The sequence below is a fragment of the Formica exsecta genome, unplaced genomic scaffold (assembly GCF_003651465.1).
Source record: "Formica exsecta isolate Colony F162 unplaced genomic scaffold, ASM365146v1 scaffold233, whole genome shotgun sequence".
In the NCBI taxonomy this organism is placed as follows: Eukaryota; Metazoa; Arthropoda; class Insecta; order Hymenoptera; family Formicidae; genus Formica; species Formica exsecta.
The window spans coordinates 1,120,401-1,137,117 of record NW_021849616.1 but is presented as its reverse complement, the minus strand read 5'-3'; the positions used below and the strand labels follow the sequence as shown (position 1 = coordinate 1,137,117).

The 16,717-nt window shown below is 37.1% G+C and overlaps 1 protein-coding gene across 1 annotated transcript in view; it reads left to right on the top strand.

Annotated features, from left to right (window-relative positions):
• LOC115235742 (fez family zinc finger protein erm-like) overlaps nt 1-16,395 on the top strand; it is a 29,173-nt gene extending 12,778 nt beyond the window's left edge. The window contains exon 2 of the mRNA XM_029807689.1: nt 12,988-16,395. Within this exon, the coding sequence (XP_029663549.1) occupies nt 12,995-14,194 (1,200 nt within the window). The 5' untranslated portion in view covers nt 12,988-12,994 and the 3' untranslated portion in view covers nt 14,195-16,395. The remainder of the gene's footprint in view (nt 1-12,987) is intronic.
• The last annotated feature ends 322 nt before the right edge of the window (nt 16,396-16,717 follow it).

The following is a 16,717-nucleotide window of genomic DNA, read 5'->3' as shown; positions in this document are numbered from 1 at the left end:
GGCGGGGGGGGGGGAGAGCTCAGGAGTGAAATAAGCCCGTGATTTGTTACTTCTTCTTTAGATAATCTTAAATTTAAACTAACGATAAGCCTTACAAGTTCTTGATTTAAAGCAAGTTCTTTATTCTTTATTCTCTCTTGTTTCTCTTTTTTCTTTTTCTGTATTTTGAATCTTTTACTCAAGATTCAGCAGTATTTTATACGTACATTAAAGTATTTGTCACTGTTTAATTAAATAATGTTATTTATATAATCGAGTAACTTGCTTGAAATATAAGAAACAAATTGTAAATAAAATATGTGTGTGAAGAATTTATTTTATTTGCAGAATTACTTGCTTATTACCTTATTTTATCTTGCATCATTAACAAGCGCTCATTCTATAATCCTAAAACATAATGCTGTATAAATTATATGCTAAAATTTTGTCAAAGCTTTAGTGTAAAAAAAGAGGTAAAAGTTATAAAATCAACGATTTATATTTATGTTTCACTATAAGTAAAGATTCTAAAGTAGAAATCTCTTCTAATCTGCTGTCAACGAGAGAACCTCGGCTAAAAAATTTTCTAACGGACATTGTGTGTGCATGCGAATAGTTTTCAATATTTATCGTAACGGTTGAAAATTGTTGTTTATATATATATATATAACTGAGCATAGAGAGAGAGAGAGAGAGAGAGAGAGAGAATTTACGTTCGCGCAGCACTCGATAGTGTTGTCTCCGTATTGGCCGACAAGTAGCTGCTGTCGGCCAAAATCCGCATCCCGCCATTCCGTTTGAGGGCAACGAGAAGTTTGAAATCTCCGGGGAGAGTTTGCCGACTAAAACCAACCCCTGCCGGCTGCTCGAGGGGCTGTGCCACAATACAAGCAATAACACGTACCGACCTCACCGCCCTTCCGCCCCCCTCGTCCCGACAATCTCACTGTCGTCCCGTGCACGCACCCTCTCTTACCTTAATCGACGAAGGATGATTTGGTCTTAAATAAACTTCTCACCTCCGCCGACGTAGACCACATCCCCTTCTTCGACCCTCCGCCATTTATCACATAAATTGTCGAGTGGTCACTTTGATTATAGGCTTACCCTGTCGCCGCTCCTTGGATTCCCCTTCTGAAATCACAATTGAATTTGATGACGGTTAGAGAAAAAGAGCTATACGGTTTCCGAATCTTGTTTGTTGTATGAGAGATCAAGGGATTGAAAATTATTACAAAAGATAAGAGAAACAATTTTTTTCTTGAAATAACAAACAAACGTACGACAGATAAAAACCCTTAAGATAACTTAATAAAAGCTTCTTGACTTACAAGACTCCGACTAAACAGTCGGCTAACAGTGAACGAAACTGGATGCCCCTTCGTCGATAAAAGAATTACAATAACTCTCAAGATCCCGAGACACGCCTTTGCGTGAACTTCGAGGCTGCAAAGACTGCTAGAACGAACAAAGGAGTACCCCGATCGAAGGAGATGGAGTTGCAGTGTGAGACGAGACGTATTATTCCGCCGAGACGAACGGAAATGCGCATGGAACATGTACACCGACATCCGGCCACGTGTCTCCCCGTGAGACGGACCAATGGAAGCTGCGATATACCGTAGGAAAGACCAACCTGGCGCGAGGATCCAAGAGAAGATGCGAACGGTCTCGGCGCGGCACGCGCCACGACGACCAGGAATTATTCAAATGGAATTCACAAAACGAGCCAGCTGCCTTCGCCTCTGCACGGATCCGAATTGGGGGGAACGACCAAGGAGCCATACGCTGTACATAAGGCCTTTTTATATCGCCCGCCGGCTCGTCCCCGCCCTCTATTTGCCCGACAATTTGACACCGATTTACGGCTTCGTCCGAGTCAAATCGCTGGCAAGCCCGAAAAATACCACGGCCGAATAATAGAGACGTTGAAATTCGGTAATTCGCAAAAAAATTCGATTTGTTAAATATTCAAAAACATGTTCTATTGATAGACTAATGAATATAGTTTCTCTTGCTAATATCGATATATCTTGTTATTGTAATCTGTAACTCCTAAAACAAGTAAATCGATAAAAAGATTAATTAATTTTATATATTTTTAAAAAAATTTTTCCAATTTTATCAGACATTTATATTTGTATGTATATGTTTAATACTTCTTTCTGTAACATATTTCCGTTCAAATCATTTTCGTAGAATTTCTTCGGTGTTTGGCAAGTCGACGGTATAGCCCGAGGAGTTAAATTGTGACATTTAACGTGCAATATCCTATATAATCTTGTATGAAAAGCGCCGTGCACACTGGTTCGTGATAGAATAAAGCCTCGTGGTAGGAGGGGTGATTTCTCAGGGGCGGTTAGGAGAACGGTTAAAGGCATTGAGCCGTCCAAGCCACTCGCGAGAGAGTTTCGAGCTTCTGAGACCGACGGCAGAAACCCCCGGGGTTTGGGGGTGGCAGATGGCAGCCATCGGACCAGTTCTTTCCGGCACTTCGTCCCGTTGAAATCGCCCGGGTACTTATTTCAAAAAAGAGTGAGAGATTAAGTATCGAGGGACATCAGAGTGTCATCGCGACGATGATTAATGTCTCTTGTTAAAAAACATTTTGGAAATGATTAAACTTCTTTCATGAAACAAAGAATGACCTAGAAAAGATTCAAGCTTGTAATTGTGGATTTATTCAAGATTATATTTGTAATTTTTTTCTCTCTCTCCTTTCTTCCTATTTTTTATATTAAAAAGTTCTCTATTTCATATAATTTATACTTTTTACACAGATTATTACATATGTAATAATTTTTTCTATAATAATATATATATACATCAAATTTTCTCTTAAAAGAAAGAAAAGATAGAAAAATTTATACTCTATAAAAATATTGTAATTTATTTTCCCTAGAAATAACATTTTAACTTTGTGTTCACTATGGTCGTAAGAAAGAAAATCAATTCTTTGGTATTTTATATACGTGACATACACCACACGAGATTTAGCGATGTCTATTCGTGGAACTGTTTCGTGTTTCCAAGATTACACAATATCGCATGCGACAGTAGATATTTGGCGTGGATGTAAATAGCCGCACGCAAATATCGTCACGGCTATTGCTTCCTTATCAGATATCAGTTATGTGCTCGATTTGGGGTGCGTGCAGCCTATTACGTCGGTGATCCATTGATAAGCACGTCAAATCCGCCAGTAACACACTCCTCGGCAACTAAGCCGCGCTATTGAGGGTCCCCGCGACTACTCGAATCGATCATCGAACACCTTCCGAGATTGAAGTATCCTCGATTCAACCTATCTTACGACGCGTCTCGACCACTCGGCTTTTATCCTTTCGTCCGTCATGAAATAAAGAATCACGTATTCTTTGCCATAAGTTCTCGTGATTTACTCGATTGAACGGTAAAAGTTGCGATAAAAACGTTTTTATTTACAAGTTATTAATAAAAATTAAGAAGAAACAATATAAAATTTTAAAAATTTAATATTTACAATATAAAGATTTCGAAATTTTACGATTTAAAAAGTTAAAGATTTAAGGATTCAAGAATCTAGCATCACAACAAATTAACTTTAAATTACATACACACATACACAAGAAAATCTAATCCAATAATATTTAAAATCTATATTTTAATTTTAATAGTGTTATTTTGTGATGTTGCTGAAAATAATAAATGAGGAGAAAATTTGTTTATAAAACTACGTTAAAAGTGTCATTAAGATATCTTGTTAACGAAGACATTTATAAGATAGCATATTTTTTTATATCAATTCATTTAGAACAGTGGCATCCAATCAAACTTGTTGTATAACAGCTCCAAGTTGCTGAAAATGCTGTTTGTTCTTCTCACTATATCGTCTCCCGATGGCAGCCGGCACGCGCCACTCAAGGAGATCTCTATTCATCTTACCATGATTCCCGAAGACGCGTATAAGTATATCGTACGAGGCAAATGGCACGCGAGACTTCCGGCACCGGTCCCCGGCTCACCTTTGCAACGTCGTCTACCGTGCTCCGGGTATCGGGTTTATGGTCCATTCTTCCTTCGAGAATCGAGATCGCGATTGAATGGCGAGAGCGGAAGCGGCATACGCCCCCGTGCGTTTGTGTATGTTCGCCTTGCGCCACGCAAAACCCCTTTTTTGCTGCTCATTGTCTCAGCCGGTTTAGTGGAGATGGCTGAAAACGCGACGAGAAAAATGCTGCAAGGAATATTGTGCGAATATGTACAACGAGCCGGCCACTCAAGATTTATTTAAATAATAATGTTTAATTTGAAAAATAATAAATAAATGACGTATATTATTCTAGAGATGTTACTATGTAAATATCTTAAATTATAATTAAATTTTCAAGCCGTTTGAAATCGTACTACAAAGAATTCTATTTCGCTATAATAATAGTTTTTTCTAAACCTTGTTGTTTTATTCGCGGTATTACGGAAATTTTCAATTCCGGTCTCGTTTGCAGTTCCCTCGGCAAAAGCGTACGTGACGAAAGCGGGCATGCATGTAGGGTGGTCTGAATGGGCCGCGAAGTGACAATGGTCAGGCAATTGTTTCCCTGACTTTTATCCCACTCATTATTCAGCGCGACTATTATGATCGTCAGCGACCGATCGTCATTACGAAGGTTGATGGTCTCGAGTTACCCAACCCATTGTCAAGAGGGAACACGGAGAATACGTACTATGCCGAAAATACGAAACGAGCGCAGCATTGGCGATCGGCACGTGTACTGTACGTATGTTGAAACGATTCCCGTCAGAATTTATGCATCTCCGTTCGAGGACGCGGGTTACGGGCTCAATTAATCGCTCCGTGGTCTGCGATTGTGTCACGTTTACGATTATAACGTCGAGTTTACGGTATTACGCGATTCAACCAAGAAGTCCAACATTCAATGATAGCATTCGCAATCGCACGTTCAAATTTGCATACGGATGTATACGGTTATTAAGGATCTTGATATTATCGAGTGAAAAAATTAATGATGCTATATATATGAGGCCTTATGCTAAAATGATAGTGTTTGATGTCGCATTCGAGACGTTGTTAAATTAAAAGCCGACGTGCGCCTGCACATGCACGCGCGATATAGTACAATTGTTTTATCGTTGACACAAATTACGCGTCGAGTATTCAATTCTTCGTGGAAACGAAGACGAGTTTACGGCGCGATTATGAAGGCAACCGATCGCGCATGGGGTTCAGGTTGAAAAAGGAAGAACGAGAAAAAAGAATCAGTGATAACGAGGTGCCTCCGGTGCTCCAACGGGGGCTGCAACAGTCGTCGGGTGGGAGAGAACACTAACCCCCCGTAGACTGCGCAGCTGTGAACCCCCCGCCAACTCCTCTCTTGGCCACGACTCGACGACGACATGTCGAACACCGGTGAATTCCGGGCGCATGTATCGAGCCCAGCGGGACCCGTTGCCATTTTGCAAAGCCTCTCGCATTCATCCGGGCACGCACGTGAGCACCGATTTTTTTTCGACCCTTAACGTTTGCTCATATGTGCGGCTCTAACGATTCGTGCGACTGAAATCTCACTTTTGAATCGTTATTTCCATCGATACCCGGAACTTTCAGTTTTCACATTTGTGTTGCTCATTAACGATCATATATTAACATTATAATAATTTTACAATATATCCCGATAAATATATATCCATGATCTAATCATTCGAGATGAAAAATTCTCTTAATTATAGTATAAAAGAATTGTTTTATCGAAAAGAATGATATATTGGTTAAAAAAATTTCATAAAGAATAATTTCAATTATTATATCTCTCTCTCAAATAACTCTTGAGATTATTTAATTCATAATTTATTTGATAATATATATAATCTATTTGATAATAATATATTTTGCGGATATTCGGAAAACTTTATTCTTGTAATTAAATTTTCTTATATTTTTTGAAGTAATAAAATTGTCGTAAATTGGACTATAAGTTGTGCGTTCAACGACACGTTCTCGATTCCGCTGGTCGGATGTCAAAGTCCAACTTGGCAAATCTAACGGGGGAACTTTCTTAAAATTAAGCAATTCCCCCGAATGATTCGGGAGAGACTGCCGGGACGCAATGTAAACGGCATATAACCGAACGACTTAATCCGGAATACCGTCGGAATACACCAATCCCCTGATTTGCCGACTCGCAATTTATTCCTCCATACCCCTCACCGCTGCGTCGCCGCTCTCCAATTAACTTTAAATCACCCTCCTCTGCGGACTCTCCTCATAACGTGAAACTTTGAAATTCAGTCCTAGTTCGTCTCGATTTACGTAAAGACATTATTGCAATGTACTCATGCTTGCATTAATATGTGCTTTGAAAGTTTTATCGAAAGTCAATTTCCTGTTTTTCCTACTTTCATTACCGTGTGTGCATTATTTATAAAATATAATATTTAAAGAAATTTTGAGATAATTTGAAAATTCATGAATTTTAATTTAGACTGCTATTTATATTATGAGTAGTTTATATATCTAATGGGATTATTATTAATAAAGAATCATCAATATGGGGAGAGAAATGTTGATATTACAAACAACACCCTCCCAATCTGATTGAAATATAAATTTTTTTAGAATATTTTATATTTCAAATTGATAAAAATTTTATACATATTTTTTTTCATTAATATCTATCTTCAAACTTATTACAAGTATTAAAGTACTTGCCGCTTATCTAATTGAATTCTACAAAATTCACTGTGATGTCGCGATTATCATATACGCGATTTTTAAAGACGTGTGTAAAAGTGCGACCTTATAGACGATTAAACTGACTAATTTCGAAACGGCTTACGTCTCGTCAACTGAATGGAATACGGAGGGCGGGTTTGTGGCCGAGTTATGGGACAGAGGACAAACCAAGGGTGCGTGCATTGTGCTTCCTGTCATCCTCAGCCCAAGCCTTCGTTGCCCCAAATGCTAATTATATGTCAACCGTTCACGCGCCGTATCACGAAAGGTTGACTATCGGAGATGGAACAATGAGAGAGAATTTCTTAATAGGCCTGACTCAAAACGACGAACATTTCAAGAATTTTCGATACTTTTTAAAGGGAAATTTCTTCTTCCGGCTACAAAAGAAAATCATGAATATTTTTCATATGTGATTCAATGTTATTACGAGATGTTATTACCAAAATTGTTATGAAATTTGCATTGATTATGTCATTTTTACTACAACTTCTAGGATAAATTTTAATGTAAATTAAGATAAAGATAAATCTCTTTTCTTTTTACCTTTTAACTGAAACTTATAATGGATTAATATGTGATACAATATTGTATTATTATTATATAAAAGAACTAAATTCACACTTTCAACGTATGTTGTATATTCGAGAATTGTAAGTTAAATTAAAACAAACAATACTTTGAAACTAGGATCGTAATTCATAGAAAAGGTCGAGTAAGGAATTTTGTGGCGCACCTTATTCCCTTATCGCCACTTAACGGTGAAGAGTGATGGGCGTCTGAGTTCATGAGCAGGTATACTCACAGAAGGCCGCGGTGATTGATGCACCTTGTACACGCGAAATCGTTATCCGCCCACTTTCACCCTCTTATTCCAGAATGTTCATACAAGGGATTCACTGATTCGAATCACAACGCCTACTGTTTCGGGGTCAACTATTTTAACTAGATGCATGTCTTTGCGAAGCTGTGAAAAACATCATCAATTAAAATTTTAGTTACATTCTTGTTTCAAAAACATGTTAATAAAGTTAGAAAATTTGTTCACAATTACATTATGAGTTATATAAATTATATATAATTTTTTGTAAACGCTTAATAAGATGTAAAAAAATATCTCAAAACTAAGCTAACAAAAATTTGGATTTGATTTATTTTATGCGGATTTACAATTATCTTTACTAACCATTTATTATTATTTTTGTAAAATAATTATAAACATTCCTTGTTTTATTATTATATAATATTTTCTTACATTATTCTTAGAGCTTTAAATTAATGCAAGAAAGAAGCGTGTGCAAATAGAAAGAACAATTCAATAATAAGAGTGATACCGCTCTTTTACTGCATTAGTCACAGAAGATCTAAAGAAACTCGAAGAAAGATAACTGGCGATCCTTAGACAGTCGCATTTGCAAGTCGGGGGACGAGCCTAAAAAGTATTCACGGTAAAAGCAACGGTGAAACGACGTCCAGTTGAGTGTAATATCTTAATTGTTTCTTTGATTATGATAGAAAGTGAATAAGAGAACGAAATCCTGATGGTCGAAAGGGATCGAAGGGTAGAGAAAGGTAATTAGCAGATCGACAACGAGACGAACAAATTTGCAAAGCCATTTCAAGTTCCTTCGAGTCTCTTCAACTTTCTTTAAGTTCGTAGCTATCCGCTCATCGTTCGCTAATAGTTTACTGGAGATGATTGGATTCTTCGGATCGTTTGTAACCACATCGGTAAACTTTGTACATTTAGCGTCCGCGATTTAATCCCTAACGGTAGATAGATCGCTCGCTCGCAAAGGGGTTGCCGCGTTATTGAGCCAGTCACGAAAGCTGGCTCTTAGCTTCGCGTAGTCCGCGCGTCTTTTATACAAAACTTGCAACACTCGTTATGAACATTTTGTTCCTCGATGTTAAGTTTATTTCGCAATTCATTTCTCTCTCGTAAACTATTTAAAAATATAACATTTCTAGCAAGAGAGGATTGACATACGATTCTTTAAAATATTTTTCATATTTTTACTTAGTAATATTTTTATATACGCAGATAGAATCTATATTTTGCAAATATGTTTAATCAATTACGCACTCAATGTACACTATAATAAATTCATATATCAGATATACAATGTCCCGAAATATAAAAAATTATATATTAAAAGAAGCAATTTTAAAAATATGTCACGCAATATGAATATTTATACAATATTGCGCATGCTTTCTATTTGAAATATTAAATTCTCCTACCCTGTACTCCATATATATGCAAAAACATAGTTGCTAACAATAGAATATTGTTATGCCTCTTTCCTGTTATTATACATGTTTTTTAATTGCCAGAACATTTTAAAGTTTGACATATAATTTTATCCCCATTTGGACTTTCTATCTGTGTGTGATCGTATGATTATTCGGTCAGCATACTTTTTTATCGCGCGTAGAGAGAATAATTCGCGAAAATACATCAGGCTCCGAAAGGAGCAAATGGCCGCGTTGACGATCGCGTGGGACACATTGTCGATTGGGTCGAGTGGCATTAAGAAAACAAAATGGTCTCTGGCTGCGTGTCGGCCATACTTCGGCTGGGATTGATATAAATTGGTAGAATTGCCGGGTGCCACGGGTCCCGGTAGCGGGGAACGATACTGATTGCCACGGCCGCTCGTTAAGTACTGTAACAATGCTAGCCCCCACCATGATGCGGTTCGCCACCCCTCGCTTCTTGCACCCTCGGGCGACCGATGATAGCCTCCACCAATCTGTTCTCGTTCATCCCCTCCGTCGGTAGCGGCTTACTCTGCTATCCCTGTCGACTGAAGTGAAACGAGAAGAGGATAGTGGGAAGGAGATACAGATTGACGCGATACTCAAGAGAAGGACGAAAGTATAGTTTCAGGTAGCGTGCGACAAGGGAGGGAGTGAGAGTATAGGGGGCAGAAAGATAGTAAAAGAGATGGAGGGAGAAGCGTGAGAATGGGAAGGAGGATGAGTGAGGCAGGGTGAAGACAGCGGAGGGAGAAGCGTGTGAATGAGGAGAGTGTGAGAAGAGAACCAAAGATAATGTTAGAGACGAGTAACAGAGAAGGCGATGAGCACGAAGGGAGATGAAGCAGAAAAGAAAATGACAGTGCGTGAGAGAGGGAAAAAATAATAGAGTAGAAAATACGAAAATAAGAGGGATCGATGAGAGAGAGAACAGGCAGAGGGTAGCGCGTGCGAGAAATAGAAAATAGATAGACATTTAAGAAAGAGGGCTAATAGAAAATAGAAGAGAATCATAATTTGTTGCACATTTATAAGAAAATAAAATTAAGAGTGATAACAGTGAGAAACAGTGAATAAAAATGAAAAAAAAAGAATAAATATCGTAGTAGGGCATGAAGAGTAAGAAATAAAAAAAAAGAATAAATAAGAAAAGAGATAAAGTTATTAGCAATGAAATAATAGAACGGCAGAAAAAAAGAGCGAAACATATCAAAATGTATCTTAGAAATGATCAACTTAATATATCGAGAATATAATAAAATTATTAAAAAATGTCAAATTTTTAAGGCATACAAAATTTACTTTAAAAATATTAATTGTTTGTAAAATACCTATGAAACCAAAATCAATATTACGTCACAGTTCAATAAAACAAAAGTGTAGCAGCAAGAGAGAAACGGAGAGAAAAACACGACGGAGTCACAAAGACGCAAAGTGACGCGAGAGATGACGGGTGCTTCGAGCTTACGTTGGAAGAGCTCCAAGAAGAGCCTTCGCGTGATACATAATCGCGTCCTTTTGTCGATGGTACACTTCGGTCGACGGTTAGGCCCTTCCATGGCGCTGGAAGCTGGCGTCGCGTCGACGTTGTCGGCGCTTTTCTATAGGCGGCAGGGGTGGGTTTCGAATCACGTTGCGAGGCAAGACCGTTTTTCCCTGCTCGAGTCTCGCTTCTCACACCGGGGGTAGCTTTTCCTACCGGGTTGCGCCGGTTATTAGGGCTGCCTTCGACTGAGGGACAATCGAGAGGCACCCGACGATGGGCGGGACTTGCGAAGGGCCACTGCGTTCCATCCAGTAAATTCACTCTTTTGAGCTTTTCGGAAAAATTTCTAGCGGGGCATACAAAAGCAAGAAAAGTTGGAGCGTAAATGTGCCGCATTATGATGCGGGATTTCGTGACGAGAAATAAAATTATGGATGATTAGAATGAATTGTTGATTTTATAAGAAATTATATATTTAAATTTACTAGAAATATATGTTTTTAATTTATTTTAAAAGATGAAACATCTTTATGAAATTTGATAAGGATTTAAGCGTACATTGTAAATTTTTTATCCATATACGCGAACAATAATAATTGCAAAATTATGCAAGTAGACAAATAAAAATTAATGTTTTTAATACATAAAATAAAATAAGAACCATAATAATTTTACAGAAAGATAGTTAAAAGATACTTATAATCCAATAAAAACTTTAGAAAATATCCTCTTATTAAAATAGATACCGATCATTGAGTTACGTTAAACGAAAGATAAAAAGGTAAAATAAAAAATTTATCAATAAAATATATAATAAAAGAGCTTTTACATATCATTTAGAAAAGAAAATGTATTAATGTAATTTTCCATTTTTTAGCAGAAGTAAAATATTAAAACGTGGCTTTCTAGTTATACTTGTTCCAATCAGACTCGTTCTATCGTAAATCTTGAATTAAGATCCGACGACTATCGCGCTGGGAGTATTTCGTGGAATAGCCAACGAAATCCCATCCAATTCCAGCCGTCATTCCAAGTCCAAACATAACGCCATTCCACGGAGCAAACATTTCTACTTTTCGACGTGCAAACCTTTCGCGATACCTCCGGGAAAGCTTGCTCTTCTACTGTGCTGACCATTTCGCGTCTCATTCAGTTCTGTCATTCATTCCCTGCTCCCATATTACATATGTTTAATATACAGTATGCTCACATATACAGCTGACATCCCCTCCCCACGTTTAAATATCTATATCTTATTAAATATTTATTTTGATAATAAGATGTGTGAAAAATACATCTTTTATCATCAAGTATTTGAAAATATACTAAAAATATATATTTTAGCTATGTTACAAATAGCGCGTATCTCATATAAATAATATAAATAATTTCATAAAAATAAAGTAGATTGTATCACACATCATTTTTTACTTATACTGTAGTTTTTTCTATCATGAGAGAAACTTGAAATAAGATAAAATTGTGAATAACACAAAATTTTTATGTAATATCAAAAACATTAATTTTTTTAAATATATTAAAAATGGTGGTTTCAACATTTTCGATTAAAGTCATTAAAGAGGTAGCGTTTACGAACAGAAAATGATGTAGGAAAACATTGGCAGCGTTTAGAAAACAGCAGAAATCGTCACTTTCTTGTTCAAAGTCGACGTTTACTTATCCTCGTCGTTTTTATTTTTCTGCAAACGCAAAGTTCAATTGAGTGGATATAATAGCTGTAGCATATGTTTCACATTCGGATTTACAGACATGTGGGTTTCGGTGTGTGCTAAAACACTAATGTGGGGCTGCGAAGAGAGAATCGCCAGTACTGGCGGTCCTCGAAGTCGTCAAATTGATCGCTATTATTTGCATATTCCCTCTTTGAACGATTAGTAAAGTACCGTGCACATTGAATGTACTATCAATGAATAATAGACGTTTTAATATCTTCATCTCGTGAATAACTTCTTATTATATTTACGTATTTTATACGTATTTCGCTTTCTTATATTACCTTAAATTAAAAAATAAAATTTTGAAGAAACAAATTAAATTTGCATATTTAGGTTAATAATCAGAAAGCATTTATATATATGAATATATTGTATTATCCCTTTTAGTAGCATCTCTATGGGCATCTTTTTTATGTTGATTAATTGAGAAAATATAAAGTACGTGAAAAGAAATTATTGAATTTGATTTAAGTAAAACAGATAATATATATTATTTAAATTAATCTATTATCGTAGCATGCTTATATACAAAGTAAAAAATATATTCATCAATATTATATTTTAATCGTGGCTAATGAAAGCATGTAACATATAAGAATTCTATATTTCTAAAGAAAGAATACTTTCCTTACCCAAAATACTCGCAGAGCGTTAAACTCCTGGCAGAAATCAGTCAGTAGGCGGCGTTAAGTATAGGGAGTGTTCTTCCCAACCCCTCTGCGCGATTCACCCTCGACCATGAAAATCCCGACGCCCCGGGAAATACCGTCTAACAGTCAGTATTTTCATTGCAGGCTTACCATGCAACCATTCGCAACGGGCAGCACAATGGCGACCGAGACACCGACGAGCCTGCCGCCCGAGAGGGTGACCTCCCCGACGCCCAGCCGTAATCTCACATTCTCTATCGCGAAGATCATGGAGCCGGACAAGCGACTGACCGAGCAGAACGCTAATCAGGTTCCACCCCCACCGTCAACGGTACCAGCAACGACAACGACGACGATTTTACAACAACCACCGAGCATCTCTTCTCCCTCATATTCGGCGCATCTGAAATCGGCGTTCGAAAAGTACGTACCGACTCTAAGGCATCAGGATCTGCTGCAGCATTACCCCGTATTGTCCAAGTACTATCCGCTGTACTATCCTAGTCCCTTATTAAGGGCCTTTCCGGGTCCACCCGCTTCAACACCATCGGTCACGCAGAGCTCGCCACCCCCAACGACCATTCAGGAAGCCTCCTCGAGGCTCAGTCTCGCCAGCATGTCGCCGGAGAATCAGCGCGGCAAGAAGAGTCCGACACCGCGCAGCGAGCTCGGGACCGTTAAGCAAAAGACTTTCACCTGCCCGGAATGCGGCAAGGTTTTCAACGCGCACTACAATCTTACGCGACACATGCCGGTGCATACGGGCGCCCGGCCGTTCGTCTGCAAAATCTGCGGCAAAGGTTTTCGGCAAGCGAGCACTCTCTGCCGGCATAAGATCATCCACACCGCCGAGAAGCCGCACAAATGCGTGACCTGCGGAAAGGCTTTCAATCGTAGCTCGACCCTGAACACCCACACGCGAATACACGCCAATTTTAAGCCGTTTGTCTGCGAGTTTTGCGGCAAGGGCTTTCATCAGAAGGGCAACTACAAGAATCACAAGTTAACGCATAGCGGCGAGAAGGCGTACAAATGCAACATCTGTAACAAGGCATTCCACCAGATCTACAATCTTACTTTCCATATGCACACGCACAACGACAAGAAACCGTTCTCCTGCAAGATATGCGGCAAGGGCTTCTGCAGGAACTTCGACCTGAAGAAGCACATGAGGAAGCTGCACGACGCGGGCTCGCCGGTGCTCAGCGGATTGGACGCCTCGGGTCAGAGTCATAACCAGCAGTCGGGCTACTCGTCAGTATACCACGGTCCGGAACACTCCATTGTCAATCCGTTTATACTTCCCCCGCCTGGATCTACCAGTTACCATTCTCTCAGTAAGATGTTGTGACAGAGCGAAAACATGCATTATCCTAGAAAAACACAGTATCCGCTCATTCTCGGCTCGCCTTGCTACTCGGCTGACATGGGCCAATTAGCGCAAACCTCCAAATGAAGAGCACACGAAACGCCAAAGAATCCGCGTCCGATACCTTTTACTTGGACAAAATATATCCCGCTTTTGTCACGACGATCGGAAAATACATTCACGACATATTACATAGCTGAAAATATATGCAACATTGAAAACGTGATTGAGAACCGATAAGATCTCTTGTAAGTGCAACAAAAGTTTTAATATAACAAGAAATAATATTGACAATTTGTTCGCTAAAATTTGACAGTTGGTTGTTCATCTGCATTTACAAAATTGAGATTAAAGTTCAATTGAAAGCAAAATAATGAATTGAAGTAATGACTTAAATGAAATTATCACTCGATTTTCTTACTTTTATATCTCGAGATAACGGTATCTATAGTTATCTATTTTTATAACATAACCGATACGTTAATTAAATTTGATCAAATTTATTCTTTTATATTTATATATAAAAATATTGTACCACAAAATTGATTTTTTCACATTTTTATAATATCTTATCGTTAGAAATTTTTGACTCAATTTACGTTACATTTTATTAACCTTCATAGGATACACTGTAAATAGAGATATAATTGTCAGACTTCCGATTGGATTGCACGCGTTGTAACAGTCTATGGATAAAACTTCAATATGTGATTTTACGGGATATTTATCAGATGGCGTATTGGATATTGCAAATAATTCGTAGCGTGAATGAAATCAACCATATTATTTCATAAACCAACAAAATGCAGTTGCCCTATTAGTCCCTTCGTCAATTGGAGAGGGTTTTAATGATCGATTTTGGGCATCGATGACTGCATCAATGGACTCCTGCGGGCTTATCATACTTGTATGTAAATATTTGTAAATATATATATGTGCAAAGCAAATACGTTAACGCGTAAACGATGGACGAGAGATATTAGTAAAGTGATTTGTAATTAGGGCTGTCTCAACACAGAGACTGACAGAGAGAGTAAGATGAAATCGTCCAAAAGACTTATCAAAAATTCGTCCAGATCTCACGCAGTGTTTACCCTCGAGTTCCATTACGTGTTAATTGCTCTGTTGTGTAACAGAAATAAAAATTTAGAATAAATATGCGTTTGTCCGACGAGGATTTTGAAAATATTATATTTGTATTTGTTGCAAAAATTAAATCAATATTCTTTTATATATCTATTTATTTTTAATATAATACTTTAAATGTGTTTTGAAACTAATATTCTTATGTTTTTTCTATAATTGTAAACTTTTGTAACAGAAATTGATATAATATGAAATGATCCAATCTTCTCAGAAATGCTGACGACAGTAACTTAAATAAATCAACAAATTCATATTTTAAAATCTCCGAGACAAACTGCGTATTTTTTCGTCATTATTATTTTTAACAAGAAATTGTATATTAAAAAGATTTTTATTTTATTGAGACAAGATCGATGTATAATCGAACACGAAGGTTAAAGAAGATTCTTTTATATCGCGAAATAGATAAAAGAATCTACAATTATGTGGACATACGGAGCGATTTTACACATTGATCGCATATCTATCTACTTTTAGGCAAATGTATAAATCGGTGTGATAGTAGCTTTAAGCGAATTATAGATAGAAAATAAAATATTGGTCACTATTATTATTATTGTAATTATTAGAGCTAAATCATGATCATTGTGGCTAATATGACTACGATCATTAAGAGCTTTGCAATAGAATCAAGAATGTTTATAAAAAGATTATTATTATTATAACTCGTATATCCATCTATGCATTTTTATTTACGTTCCGTAATTGAAAAAAGGCAAACTAAACGCTATTTTTGTTTATGAAGTAAAATAAGTTCTGAAACACCGCGTAATGAAACGAAATTGATTATACAACAAGGATAACTATTGTGTGTGTTGAAAATTTGTTTTAACGAAGCGGGCCGTAACGGACTTTTGTCTGTACATGTATTGTGCGAGCTAGATAAGCGGCAGGTAATCGCGGTGAATTAATCAAGCGTAATTAAAAATGAAAAGTTATATATGTAGATAATCGGTAGAGTAGATGAAAATGCATATGTATGTGTCCCTGTTGTAAATATGAATCAATCCGATGCAATAAATTCATCGATACCAGTGGATTACCATTTATTTTTCTCAACTTATTTTAAGTCCTTTTTAATATGCGTCGTTAGTTAGATTTACCACTAATCTGTGTGTGTATATGTGCCACACACTTGTAGTTCAGTTTTCTTTAATACAAATAGCAAAGATATAACTTTGAAAAATTATTAAATGATATAATTAAATGTAATTTTCTCTCTCAATATATTATTTTTATCGAGATTTTTTTTATTGCTTTCACATACAGAACGTATTTATGATTTAACGATATTAAATAATGATACGTAATTAATATTCTTAAAATATCCAATAATATTACTTTCTGCAAATTTTAAAT